Source organism: Myxine glutinosa, chromosome 5, assembly GCF_964187855.1.
Source record: "Myxine glutinosa chromosome 5, kmMyxGlut1.1, whole genome shotgun sequence".
NCBI classification, from domain to species: domain Eukaryota; kingdom Metazoa; phylum Chordata; class Myxini; order Myxiniformes; family Myxinidae; genus Myxine; species Myxine glutinosa.
This window is the reverse complement of record NC_136265.1, coordinates 143137748-143152656: the sequence shown is the minus strand read 5'-3', so window position 1 is coordinate 143152656 and position 14909 is coordinate 143137748. Positions and strand designations below refer to the sequence as shown.

The window sequence follows — 14909 nt, the reverse complement described above, 5'->3', positions numbered from 1 at the left end:
CAATTAATTATTTAATTTTTTATAAATGACTTATTTAATTAAATTTCTAAAAGATACATCTTCGGATGAAGCACTAGTGGTTTAGTTATGCGATTAGCCAATTGATTATGAAAATATTTTGTGATAATCTTTTATTGATTTTAATTATACAATTAATCAATCAATTAGTGTACACCTCTCCCTCCCAATGCAGCCTTAATGAGCTGCACTGCGGTATTGCCGGGCGCCGGAGGCGCCCCGGCAATGCCGCGCTGCAGCATATTTAATTATTTGGCATGGGGCGGTGTACTTTGAATGTATGTGTACTTGTTTGTTTGTTTTCTTGTTTTCTTGGTTGTCCGGACGATATCTCAGCCATCCTTTGAGCTAGGAAGCTGAAATTTTGGCACAGTAGTGAGCAAGTCCTTTGTCAAAAACGGTATTTTTTGTTTTTTGATTAATCAATTAATTGAGGAGTTATTTAATTATTAGCGATTAATTAAGTACTTATTTATTTAATCAAATTTCCTTTCTCTTCTGACCATTAACTCAGGCACCTTTTGAGTTAGGAAGCTGATATTTGGACATGCCAATGACCAGGTGATTTGGCTGCAAAGGCTATTTTTGATTTATTAATTAATCAATTAATCGATAAATTATTTAATTATTTGATTAATGACGAAAAATATTTTTTAAGTTACGGATTTTGATGAAATGGTGGTGATTTATGTGTTCTCTGACCGAATTGATTAATAATTTAATTTTTTTATGATTATTATTTATTTATTTTCATTATTAATCATTTATTTATTTTCTTTCTCATTTGGCCAATATCTCAGGCACCTTTTGAGCTGGGAAGCTCATATTTGGACATGACAGTGACCAAGTGTTGTGGCTATCAAGGATATTGTTACGGATACGGAGTACGGCCCTTCCCTCTTAGCAAGGGGTGGTTAGTCCCTTGTCTTGTTAAGCTGACCGTCTCCGCTCCTGGCACTTGTAACGCTATCCCGCGGCATGGAACGGATCAGGGTTATGGGTCCAGGGTTTATCCCGAATACCTTTATCCGTCCCTCCGCAGACTAGGGAGACAAGTACCGCTCGAACCTCGGTTTGGATAGTCTAGTTGCCGAGCGGTTTTTAGCAACCCGAAGTTCGAGTCATTAGCCTTCACTAAACCCAATCCTGAACGTTGGCCGAATCGCGCCACGTACACTCAATATTGAAACCACTAAAGCGACCGAACGAGAATGAAGAAGAAGAAGTACGGAGGAATAACAGGATTTATTAATTATTTATACAAGCCAAAGCAAAGAGAGCAGTCAAGGTTATATACAGAAAATGGAAGGAGCAGGAGACACAGTGAAATAATTAGCTTACCTATACAAGCTTAATTAATAAACCCCAGGACAACGTGGAAGACGAACGAACATTCACACTTACACGGGGAAATGATGGCAGGAATGAATGGCTTGGGGTGGATGGCTTTGAGAGGCAAGGAAGGTTCAGCGGGGCCTGGGCACGGTCGGGCCAGAAGGCGCCGCCGTCAAGAAGCCGAGCCGCGGCCTTGCGAACTCCCGCGGTCCCAAAGTGGGCGGGCGAAGTTCCTTTCTCCGCACTGCTGCCTCGCGCGCTCCTTGTGTTGCCTCGGTCCGTTTCTCCTGCAGCGCGGCACGTATCACGGCGCTTGGTCACACCTGCTCATCTCCAGCGCATCTCTTGGACTCAGAACTCATCTCTCCTCTCAGCTCATCCCCGTGGGGAGCGTCCCGCGGCGGGTTATATAGGCCCCGCCCTTCAACCTTTGCGAACCTCCCCCAAGCGTTCTCTCTCTGCACTCTCAAGCCAACCCCCTCGTTCTGGGTTGGATGAGCGGGGCCGACTTACTCCTCCCCTCTATGACGAGGTGGAGACCCGCCTTTCTTCTTCGTGGTTACCTCGTGCGTAATGGAGTCAAATGCAGCAAAGTGGACGGGAGATGAAAATGCAGCAAAGTGGCTAAAGAGTCAATTGCAGCAAACCTGGCAAACCTGGCACTTGGAAGCTGCCATGGGGCATCGGAGGGGCCTACTCTTATTTAATTCGGTGCAATGAAGAGTCAAACTATTGGGAACACACATCCTTAACCTACATAGAATAAGGGACTAACTATTTTAAAGGATATATGGTGTCCTGTGTGTAGGTTTATGGAATTAACTAAGAGGACGAGCTTCGACCTTTCTTTACATTACGGAGGGTGCCATTTACACACAACAAAACCATAATTCTCACATTCTTTACATTTTCTCGAATTCGTTACACTTCTCAAATTTGTTACACTGCACCCTTCTTCCTTCAGGCCCGTTCTCGGGCCTATAAAACTTTACTTTTAGTGTGACACATAGGTGTAATTCCCTCTACAATTAACCTGACCCTGAGTGCGACAATTTTAAAACACAAATAAATATGTCCCTCTTCTGCATTGCACCCTGCTTAACAGACTTGTGCCCACAGGATAACCGAATTGCGGAATTGTTTTCAAGCTATACATTTACGGTGGGGAGCATTATTTACAGTGACGTTATTTCTTATTTACAACGCAACCCAGGACCTGTGTTTTTTTTCTTTTTCGGGAAACAAGGAGAAGGAAATTCCTGTTGGGAGGGAGGAGACAGCACGCATTGCATTGATGCACCAGTACCAATAACACCAAAGCACCCAAAAGCACCCAAAAGCACCAACCAGTGCACAGTCATTACTGTTTGTAATAAACACAAAAAAACAACTGGTGGAGGTCTTCTCCTTCTCTGCTGGGCCGATGTTCTTCCCGATGTCTTCTTGCTTCATGCGGCCTACTTGGAAATATAAAAAGCACAAAGTGTCCATTTTTTTATTTAGGGCCACAGGGGCCAACTAAGGATGGTCCACCTGTTGGGCATAGGGGTCACCTTACCGAGGTCCGCAAGCAAGATTACTTGGCCACTATGGCCGGTCCCCAGCAGAGGTGCCCTGCCCCAGAACATGGGGTCCATCAAGTGGTACTTGGCCGAAGAACAGCGGTCCATAAAGTGGTACTTGGCCGCAGAACAGCGGTCCATAAAGTGGTACATCAATGCAATGCATGCTGGTTGCGAGGATCCTGGCACACAAGGCGACCTCCGCATGCTCCCCTCGACGCCCAGTCCTCGTGTGGGAGACAAGGGGGGGGGGGGGGAAAGACAGGTGAGCGAGGGGTAAGGTCACAAGGGTACACATCAATAAAGGCAATGCAAGGCGAGGTGCGTATGGAGACGGAGCGGAGAAAAGCTCGTCCCGACAGTACGTCACCCCTACTGTCACCTACTCTACCCTTGCCCTTACCCCATATTTACAACAATCTACACATTTACAAATTCGTCACTACTGTCACGTCTCCCCCATATTTCCCCTACACCAAATTCGTCCCCACAATCCCTCTAACCAAATTTGCCATCACCCAATTCATCATCAATCCTCATAAGGAGGGAGAGATGGAACAACAGCACAATGTCACACCCACGTCATGATGCGTCTCACATTCCAAACATTTGCACAATAAAAATAATAAAAACCACCTGGCATGGTGTGGAGGTACGTCATCTCAGGTGAGTGGATGCAGATGGTGCGAGGAGATTCTTAATCCTAACTATCTTCTAAATGACATTAACACACATTACACTACCTGGGGTCTTTCCCTGCCAATCCATTGGCCAACTTACACTATGGGTTCTAAAAACCAATTCCCATTGACCAAACTGTGGTGCTTCTCAATTTGGGGTCTCATTCCCCCGATTCATCTCCCGGTGCCCTTGCACAATTTCCGGGCTGAGTCGTGTAGCTCTCCCAGCAGGTCTACCCACCTGCACACCTCCACCACTGTAGTTGCCACCTGAGCTTACCTAGCTCCTCACCCTAACCTATCTAACTGGGGAAGGCCCCTCCTGGCTCTGTCACCCCTCGGTGCCCTCTGGCACTGGGCTACCCGGGTCCGTCCTCCGGATCCTCGGGCCCCAGCCACCACAACTCTACCGGCTCCCAGAGCCCATCTGCGGCCTCACCTGGCCGACATCCTCACAGTGGTGGAGTGCCCATCCGACTACACGCACTAACAGGCTACACGCCCAGCCATTTCCACAACACTAATGCACCCATTCAACCATCATTCTTCCACCACGCACCACAGATGCCAATATCCAACCACAATTTACCTGTACCCTCTACCTAACACTTACACTACCCTCCCCGGGTATTCGTGATGGGGGTCCATCCTCCTTTCCCCCATCCACACCTTCGCCCCATCCACTCCACTCCACAGTTTCCACCATACTCACTCCACGACCATCCATTCCACACTCCATATATTCCACACTCCATGTATTTCACACAACCATTCTCCATACACCTGCAGTTGCACACCTGTGCAATCACTCCTACTGGTGCTACCTGCACCCTCCTTCCTTCCTGGACCATTTGGGTCAACACAACACACATGACCATCACTCCCTCATACACTGCTCCATCCACCTGTTCAGTTGCACACCTGTGCAATCACAATACAACTCACAATCACAATCAGTTACTCATACCCTGCTCAATACACTTTCGATCCTCACACACACGGCATCATCTCATCTAACTACTCCCCTCTGGAACTTGCGCTTCCCAGTCGCCCCTTTAAACTATTGCGCTCCCTCGTCATTATCATCCAACTAATCTACCTGCGTCCCCACTACAGGTATCATTGTCACTACCTAACCTTAGCGTTACCTATTGTCAATCTCTAAGTCCCTACACACGATATCCTAACCCTCCCGGGCTAGTTTTCACTGCCATAAACTCCATAACTAGTGCTCCTTTGCCCCCGCTGTGAGAGATGGCAGAGTTGCCATCCCACCACATCGGGTATCTCTCACTACCAATTTTGCACACCAAATTTCAGCCAATTAAAAATTTGCCAATCACTACCAATCATCTGCCAATCATCACTCTGCCAATCCTTTGCCAATCATAAAATTTTGCTTTTCAATTTCGGGTCCAAAACACTATCCTCATCACACGTCTACTCACTTGAGCCTCTCGGTGCGCCAATTCATCTGTAAAGCCCGGCTTCGCAAAGCCGAGCAATGAATGCGGGTTGCTTGGTGCCGGCGGCTGGATGCGTCCGGCACTCGGTGCAGGGAAGGACGCTTACCCGGGCCGAGATCCCACGCACCATCTCGGCACGGAGCCGTCCAATGGCCCGATCTCGCCCTGCCGGAACGCCTCAACAAAAGGGGGTCGCCATGACGACCCTTCTTACCGGGCCGCGCATTCCGCCTAGCGGAGCACGGCTGCGGTCGTTCAGAGCGCAGCACGGCGTGGATCCCGCACGGCGGTTCTTTCGAAACCGCCGCGGTCACAATCCCCGCGGGTCCCCGCGGCACACGAAGCCCGGCACACACCGAAGGCCCGCTTCGGCTATAAGTCGCTCAAAATGCTAACGCGGTTAGCGTCGATGCTCCACTCGCATGCTTACACCCCGCAGCCCGTTCCTTGCTCATACATCCAGCTGTCTCCATGCTATTTATCATTGCACCTTCCCTGACACACCCAGGTACACTCAAATCCGCTTACAGACTTTGTCACACACCTGACCACCGCACACCTTTGCACACACTCGTTCGCACACCTCACCAACACACCTCTTCGCGCTCCCTCCTCGGTCACCTCCTCTGTGACAACCACAGGTGTGCTCTCCTCCGTACACCCAACAACGTGCCTCACTACCAACTCCAGTGTGCATTCCCACACACGCTCTACCATTCCAGGTGTGCATCCTTCCATTCCAGGTGTACATCCTCTCTCACCTGCCACAACCAACTCACGCTCCACGTCACTCTCACTACTCTCACCTCCACACTCGGTCGCGCATTCACCCTTACTCTTGACAGCGTACTCTGTACCCATACACTCCTCTGTTACACACCTTTCTCGCGCATCCTCCTGCGCACACTCTCCCGTTACACCCTCCGTAACACTCACCACAGGTGTGCATTCTCTCGTTACATCCTCTGTAACACTCCCCATCCCGCGCTTCAATGTGCCCCCTCGCACACGCGCTACGACCAACTCACTCCTCGGCGCGCACTTTTTCCTCACACACCCCATGGTCGGACATTCTCGCACACCTCTTTCGCACTCCGTACCTGTCGCACACTTCACCCGCGGCCTCTCACGAACACCCGGGTCCACACCAACCCCCAAGCCGACTGAAGCTCCACTCACATCATATACATTTCCGAATATATCGCCACTCACCTTGGCACCTCGTCTCCACACCTCCTTCGCCACCTGCAAACTCTTTATTTGGTTAGCGAACACACCATCACGATTTGAGCACCGACGTTGTACATATTCCATCACCTCCTCCTTTATCTCCCTCTTAGTTTCCCTCCGTCTCTTCTTAATTTCACTCACCCCCTCTTCCACTTCCTCTAACTTTTGCTTCACCTCTTTTATTTCCCGGTGCGTCTCCTCAATTTCGTCCTCTAAGGCCACCTTGACCGTTTCTATGTGCGTCCTCACCTCCCGGTCCTTTGTCTCCATTGCCTCCGTCACCTCGTCCAACCTCGTTGTCAGTCCCTCACGTGCCATCTGACATTCCCTCTTCGTCGCTAACAAGTCATTTTTGATTTCGTTTTGTGTCGCCTTCAACCCTCCTAGTACCGCAGTGTTCTTTTGTACCTGCTCCACTAATTCTTTTTGTCCCACCGTTAGCTGTTCCACCTCCTGCGTTAGGTCTTCTATGCCCCCTTGTAACCTAGCCGTTCCATTTCTCACCTCTTTCTCCATACGCTTCTCACCTCGCTTTACCTCCTCGCGTACCCCCGAGACGTCCTCGCTTACACCTCGTCTTATTTCCTCCTTCATCTCCTCCATCTCTTTAGTAGATGCCGCCCTCATCTGTCCCAATTCATCCCTCTGAGCATCCAATTTCCCTTCTAACCCGATTTTCACCTCCTCTATCTGGTTCCCCATCTGTTTGATTTCCCGGGCGGATTGCTCCCCTATTTCCCGCAATTTGCCTTCCATCTTATTTTCCAACCCCATTAACCCATTCTTCATTCCTTCCACCTGGTTCTCCTGGGCAGCCATTCTATTTTCCAACCCCGTTAACCCATTCTTCACCTCTTTTATCCCGTTGTCTAACCCTTCAAATTTATTGTCCAACCCCTTTAAATTATTGTCTAACCCCTTTAAATTATTGTCTAACCCCTCAAATTTACCCTCAAATTTCTTGTCTAAACCCTCAAATTTCTTGTCCAACCCCTCAAATTTATTGTCTAACCCCTCAAATTTAGCTTCTAGCCCCCCGATTTGATTTCCTAGTCGCTCCCCCATTCTGTTTTCCATTTTCTCACTATCAGCCCTCGCTTCATCCCTCATTTCTTTCATTTCCCTGCTTCTTTTTTCGTTGTCGCACTTCGACTCCGCCATATATTCGCTGAACCGTGCCATGAACTGCTGCATGTCAAACGGCTGCATGTTAAAGCCCGCTGGTACAGCGGGCTCGGCGACCGCGCGCTTGTGCGAGGCGCCATTTTGTGCCCCTACAACCACGTGCGCGAGGGCGCCATTTTGTGCGCCTGATACCTCCTCAACCACATTGCCATTGTTCTCCTCCTCCATTTCTTCCCTCTGGTCCTGGGTTACCCCTAACCCCTCTTCTAGTTCACCCACCTGCATACGATCGCCTTGATTGTCCATGGCACGACTCAATTTGGGATGTTAAACAAAATTTCGGCCGCTCGTAATTTCGACCAATTTTTTTTGATGTTATAAAAAATTTGGTTCGGGCCTCGAATCTCACTCCCAGACACCAATTGTTACAGATACGGAGTACGGCCCTTCCCTCTTAGCAAGGGGTGGTTAGTCCCTTGTCTTGTTAAGCTGACCGGCTCCGCTCCTGGCACTTGTAACGCTATCCCGCGGGATGGAACGGATCAGGGTTATGGGTCCAGGATTTATCCCGAATACCTTTCTCCGTCCCTCCGCAGACTAGGGAGACAAGTACCGCTCGAACCCCGGTTTGGATAGTCTAGTTGCCGAGCGGTTTTTAGCAACCCGAAGTTCGAGTCATTAGCCTTCACTAAACCCGATCCTGAACGTTGGCCGAATCGCGCCACGTACACTCAATATTGAAACCACTAAAGCGACCGAACGAGAATGAAGAAGAAGAAGTACGGAGGAATAACAGGATTTATTAATTATTTACACAAGCCAAAGCAAAGAGAGCAGTCAAGGTTATATACAGAAAATGGAAGGAGCAGGAGACACAGTGAAATCATTAGCTTACCTATACAACTTAATTAATAAACCCCAGGACAACGTGGAAGACGGACGAACATTCACACTTACACGGGGAAATGATGTCAGGAATGAATGGCTTGGGATGGATGGCTTTGAGAGGCAAGGAAGGTTCAGCGGGGCCTGGGCACGGTCGGGCCAGAAAGCGCCGCCGTCAAGAAGCCGAGCCGTGGCCTTGCGAACTCCCGCGGTCCCAAAGTGCGCGGGCGAAGTTGCTTTCTCTGCACTGCTGCCTCGCACGCTCCTTGCGTTGCCTCGGTCCGTTTCTCCTGCAGCGCGGCACGTATCACGGCGCTTGGTCACACCTGCTCATCTCCAGCGCATCTCTTGGACTCAGAACTCATCTCTCCTCTCAGCTCATCCCTGTGGGGAGCGTCCCGCGGCGGGTTATATAGGGCCCGCCCTTCAACCTTTGCGAACCTCCCCCAAGCGTTCTCTCTCCGCCCTCTCAAGCCAAACCCCTCGTTCTGGGTTGGATGAGCGGGGCCGACTTACTCCTCCCCACTATGACGAGGTGGAGACCCGCCTTTCTTCTTCGTGGTTACCTCGTGCGTAATGGAGTCAAATGCAGCAAAGTGGACGGGAGATGAAAATGCAGCAAGGTGGCTAAAGAGTCAATTGCAGCAAACCTGGCAAACCTGGCACTTGGAAGCTGCCATGGGGCGTCGGAGGGGCCTACTCTTATTTAATTCGGTGCAATGAAGAGTCAAACTATTGGGAACACACATCCTTAACCTACATAGAATAAGGGACTAACTATTTAAAAGGATATATGGTGTCCTGTGTGTAGGTTTATGGAATTAACTAAGAGGACGAGCTTCGACCTTTCTTTACATTACGGAGGGTGCCATTTACACACAACAAAACCATAATTCTCACATTCTTTACATTTTCTCGAATTCGTTACAATATTTTTGATTTATTGATTAATCATTTAATCGATTAATTATTTATTGGTGAATCAATCAATTATTTAATTTTTTATTAATGACTTATTTAATTCAATTTCTAAAAGATACATCTTCGGATGAAGCACGAGTGGTTTAGTTATGCTATTAGCCAATTGATTAAGAAAATATTTTGTGATAATCTTTTATTGATTTTAATTATACAATTAATCAATCAATTAGCGTACACCTCTCCTTCCCAATGCAGCCTCTATGAGCTGCACTGCGGTATTGCCGGGCGCCAGAGGCGCCCCGGCAATGCCGCGCTGTAGCATATTTAATTATTTGGCATGGGGGCGGTGTACTTTGAATGTATCTTTACTTGTTGTACACCGCACCTTTCCTATGCCATCTCCAGGCATTGCAAATCGTCATTGCTGGGCACCGAAGGTGGCTCGGCAGTGACGCACGCTGAAAGGGAGTACTCAGTTTTCACTCTGGTTGTTTTCTTTCTTGCTTTCTTGTTTGTTTGTCCGGACGATATCTCAGCCATCCTTTGAGCTTGGAAGTTGAAATTTCGGCACAGTAGTGAGCAAGTCCTTTTTCAAAAACGGTATTTTTTGTTTTTTGATTAATCAATTAATTGAGGAGTTATTTAATTATTAGCGATTAATTAAGTACTTATTTAATTAATTAAATTTCTTTTCTCTTCTGACCATTAACTCAGGCACCTTTTGAGTTAGGAAGCTGATATTTGGACATGCCAATGACCAGGTGATTTGGCTGCAAAGGCTATTTTTGATTTATTAATTAATCAATCAATTAATCGATTAATTATTTAATTATTCGATTAATGACTAAAACGTTTTTTTTTTAAGTTACAGATTCTGATGAAATGGTGGTGGTTTATATGTTCTCTGACCGAATTGATTAATAATTTAATTTTTTTATGATTATTATTTATTTATTAATTTATTAATCATTTATTGTACCTTTCCTATGCCTTTCCTATGCCATCTCCAGGCATTGCAAATCGTCATTTCCGGGCACCGAAGGGGGCTCGGCAGTGACGCACGCTGAAAGGGTGTACTCAGTTTTCACTCTGGTTGTTTGTTTGTTTGTTGTACACCGCACCTTTCCTATGCCATCTCCAGGCATTGCAAATCGTCATTTCCGGGCACCGAAGGGGGCTCGGCAGTGACGCACGCTGAAAGGGTGTACTCAGTTTTCACTCTGGTTGTTTGTTTATTTGTTTTCTTGTTTGTTTGTTTGTCCGGGCTATACCTCAGCCATCCTTTGAGCTAGGAAGCTGAAATTTCTGCACAATAGTGAGCAAGTGCTTTGTCAAAAACGGTATTTTTTGTTTATTTGAATAATCCTTTAATTGAGGAGTTGTTTAATTATTAGCGATTAATTAAGTACTTATTTAATTAATCAAATTTCCTTTCTCTTCTGACCATTAACTCAGGCACCTTTTGAGCTCGGAAGCTGATATTTGGACATGCCAATGACCAGGTGATTTGGCTGCAAAGGCTATTTTTGATTTATTAATTAATCAATTAATCGATTAATTATTTAATTATTTGATTAATGACGAAAAAATTTTTTTTTAAAAGTTACGGATTTTGATGAAATGGTGGTGGTTTATGTGTTCTCTGACCGATTTGATTAATAATTTAATTTTTTAATGATTATTATTTATTTATTTTCATTATTAATCATTTATTTATTTTCTTTCTCATTTGGCCAATATCTCGGGCACCTTTTGAGCCGGGAAGCTAATATTTGGACATGACAGTGACCAAGTGATGTGGCTATCAAGGATATTTTTGATTTATTGATTAATCATTTAATCGATTAATTATTTATTGATTAATCAATTAATTATTTAATTTTTTATTAATGACTTTTTAAATTTAATTTCTAAAAGATACATCTTCGGATGAAGCACTAGTGGTTTAGTTATGCGATTGGCCAATTGATTATGAAAATATTTTGTGATAATCTTTTATTGATTTTAATTATACAATTAATCAATCAATTAGTGTACACCTCTCCCTCCCAATGCAGCCTCAATGAGCTGCACTGCGGTATTACCGGGCGCCCGAGGCACCCCGGCAATGCCGCGGTGCAGGATATTTAATTATTTGTCATGGGGGCGGTGTACTTTGAATGTATTTGTACTTGTTTTCTTGGTTGCTTTCTTGTTTTCTTGCTTTCTTGTTTGTTTGTCCGGATGATATCTCAGCCATCCTTTGAGCTAGGAAGCTGAAATGTCGGCACAGTAGTGAGCAAGTCCTTTCTCAAAAACGGTATTTTTTGTTTTTTTGAATAATCAATAAATTGAGGAGTTATTTAATTATTAGCGATTAATTAAGTGCCTGGTGTTGGCTTAGCGGTCAGGGTGCCGGCTTGGGATCCGAGGATCCTGGGTTCGAATCCCGGTCAGATTGCTGAATTAACGCCAGGGGGGTTGACTCAGCCTGTCATCCTTCCGAGGTCGGCAAATTGAGTACCAGGTTGCTGGGGTGAATGATCACGGTGTGTACCCCGATTCAGAATAGGCACACTGTATCCCTGCGCATCATCAGAGCGTGACCAAGGGTTGGCGTCAGGAAGGGCATCCGGCCAGAAAAAAAAAAAATTTTTTTGCCTCAAACAGGGAACCATGGTTGTCATGGGGCCCGCAAGACTAACCCCCCTCCAGCGGGGAAAATGGCCTTAAAACGATCATTCATTCAATTAAGTACTTATTTAATTAATCAAATTTCCTTTCTCTTCTGACCATTAACTCAGGCACCTTTTGAGTTAGGAAGCTGATATTTGGACATGCCAATGACCAGGTGATTTGGCTGCAAAGGCTATTTTTGATTTATTAATTCATCAATTAATCAATGAATCGATTAATTATTTAATTATTCGATTAATGACAATTTTTTTTTTTTTTTTTTATAGTTACAGATTCTGATGAAATGGTGGTGGTTTATGTGTTCTCTGACCGAATTGATTTATAGTTTAATTTTTTATGATTATTATTTATTTATTTTCATTATTAATCATTTATTTATCTTCTTTCTCATTTGGCCCAATATCTCAGGCACCTTTTGAGCTCGGAAGCTAATATTTGGACATGAGTGACCAAGTGATGTGGCTATCAAGGATATTTTTGATTTATTGATTAATCAATTAATCAATTAATTGATTAATTATTTAATTATTCGATTAATTACTAATTTTTTTTTTTTCCAGTTACAGATTCTGATGAAATGGTGGTGGTTTATGTGTTCTGTGACCGAATTGATTGATAATTTAATTTTTTAATGATTATTATTTATTTATTTTCATTATTAATCATTTATTTATTTTCTTTCTCATTTGGCCAATATCTCAGGCACCTTTTGAGCTGGGAAGCTAATATTTGGACATGACAGTGACCAAGTGATGTGGCTATCAAGGATATTTTTGATTTATTGATTAATCGATTAATTATTTATTGAGTAATCAATTAATTATTTAATTTTTTATTAATGACTTATTTAATTAAATTTCTAAAAGATACATCTTCGGATGAAGCACTCACTAGTGGTTTAGTTATGCTATTAGCCAATTGATTAAGAAAATATTTTGTGATAATCTTTTATTGATTTTAATTATACAATTAATCAATCAATTAGCGTACACCTCTCCCTCCCAATGCAGCCTCGATGAGCTGCACTGCAGTATTGCCGGGCGCCGGAGGCGCCCCGGCAATGACGCGCTGTAGGATTTTTAATTATTTGGCATGGGGGCGGTGTACTTTGAATGTATCTGTACTTGTCTTGTTTTTTACTTTGGTAGGTTTCCGGTTTCCCCCACAAAACGCCACAATAAGCGATTTATGGACATTAACATGGCTTTTGTCGGATGAGGAAAAGCCGCTCGGGGAGAGGGGATATTATTAGTATTAATATTGTTTTGTAATAACATAAATATTATGCTATTATAATTCGTGTTATTACTTTTTGTATTAGAAGCGGCCTTGGAAAAACGCCACGCTAAGCTAAATCTATACACCTTAACACGGATTTCGCTGAAGGTGGACATAACTCTTGGGGACGGGAGGAAATGTAGTCGCTACAACCTCCGCCGTGTGACCTTTGGTCCTCCTGTGTAGTTTGGTTGAGATTGGTCCAAACTCCAAACACAGCGTCGCGCAAGAGTTTATAATTATATACAGAGTCCCACAAATGACGACGTGAACGTACCGTTTCACGTGTGACGTTTTATAAGGAACGAACACAACACGTTGACCCCGTATCAACGTGTCCACGTTCACCCTCATAACCGAGCACAGACGAAGGCGAAAACCCTCCGCCGCGCCGGACTACGTGCGTGCTCAGGGATTGTTGTTGTTGTTGTTGTTTGTATCTTCTATTCAACACAAGCCCAGCTTTATTATATTTAAATTAATTGGGGTCAGAGGGAGGATTTTTCTGTCCCGCATCTTGTTTAATTTTCAAATATTATTTCTTGTCTGGATTTATTTTAAAATACGTTTGTTCCGTCAATAATTTAACGTTTCTCGTCAGGATTTGCTAATTTCTCCTTTTTACTTTTAATTTTCCTGAAGTGCAGTATTAAATTAATTCATATCATGCGAACATCTCCCGCCTAAATTAGTCAGAAAATCACGTTTTGTTTTTTTTATCTGACAAAATCATCTATGTACTTCCGCCAGCTGGAGCGTTGATCAGTACGTGCTACGTGGTATGTTTATGGTCCGTTTCCTTATTAATTAAACTATGAACCATGAGAAGTATGAACGTTGAGGCTGGAGCTATGTAAACAGGGACGATATTATGTGGAACTTCTTCATCTGAATTCCATAAGCAATTACGAATTAAACGGGAATAGTGTGGTCTGGTCGGCATCGCGGGTTGAATGGTCAGGCTCACGACACTGACCACAGGTTTGAATCCTATGTCCGACGTTATGAATCTCATTCGATTTTCAGTTCATCTTTGTATCATAATATATAACTTGTCGAAAAATCCGTCAAAAATGACGGGTTGAAATTGTTTATTCAACAGCTCAGCCTCGTGAAAGTGTCAAAGTCTGAAGCCTGAGCCTTACAAATTTTTGTGTGCCCTGGGTCTTGTGGGTCAACAATAACTACGACCAAACCACACCCCTCACACTTCACCATCCCCTCACAATTCCCCATCAACCATCACCTGAGCTCACAATATCAACGAACTCACCCCCTACCATCCCCTCACAATTCCCCATCAACCATCACCCTAGCTCACAAAACCAACGAACACACCCCCTACCATCCCCTTACAATCCCCCCATCAACCATCACCCGAGCTCACAAAACCAACGAACTCACCCCCTACCATCCCCTCACAATTCCCCATCAACCATCACCCGAGCTCACAAAACCAACGAACACACCCCCTACCTCCCCTCACAATTCCCCATCAACCATCACCATAGCTCACAAAACCAACGAACACACCCCCTACCATCCCCTTACAATCCCCCATCAACCATCACCCTAGCTCACAATACCAACGAACACACCCCCTACCATCCCCTTACAATCCCCCATCAACCGTCACCCTAGCTCACAATACCAACGAACACACCTCCCTACCATCCCCTTACAATCCCCCATCAACCGTCACCCTAGCTCACAATACCAACGAACACACCCCC

At 45.0% G+C, this 14909-nt stretch overlaps 2 protein-coding genes across 5 annotated transcripts in view; one reads left to right on the top strand and one right to left on the bottom strand.

The window, feature by feature from the left end:
• NAT9 (N-acetyltransferase 9) overlaps positions 1-13608 on the bottom strand; it is a 40710-nt gene extending 27102 nt beyond the window's left edge. For 2 of the 3 annotated variants that reach the window (XM_068135668.2, XM_068135670.2), the window contains exon 1: positions 13454-13597. In XM_068135668.2, the coding sequence (XP_067991769.1) occupies positions 13454-13530 (77 nt within the window). In that variant the 5' untranslated portion in view covers positions 13531-13597. Of the gene's footprint in view, positions 1-13453 lie in introns of all 3 variants that reach the window. The other variant, XM_068135669.2, reaches the window with a different exon arrangement.
• A 280-nt stretch (positions 13609-13888) lies between these two features.
• The window catches only part of SLC38A12 (solute carrier family 38 member 12), a 244239-nt gene continuing 243218 nt past the window's right edge, over positions 13889-14909 (top strand). Inside the window, exon 1 of one of the 2 annotated variants that reach the window (XM_078778807.1) lies at positions 13889-13955. The gene's annotated coding sequence lies outside the window, so the exon portion shown is untranslated. The remainder of the gene's footprint in view (positions 13956-14909) is intronic. The other variant, XM_078778808.1, reaches the window with a different exon arrangement.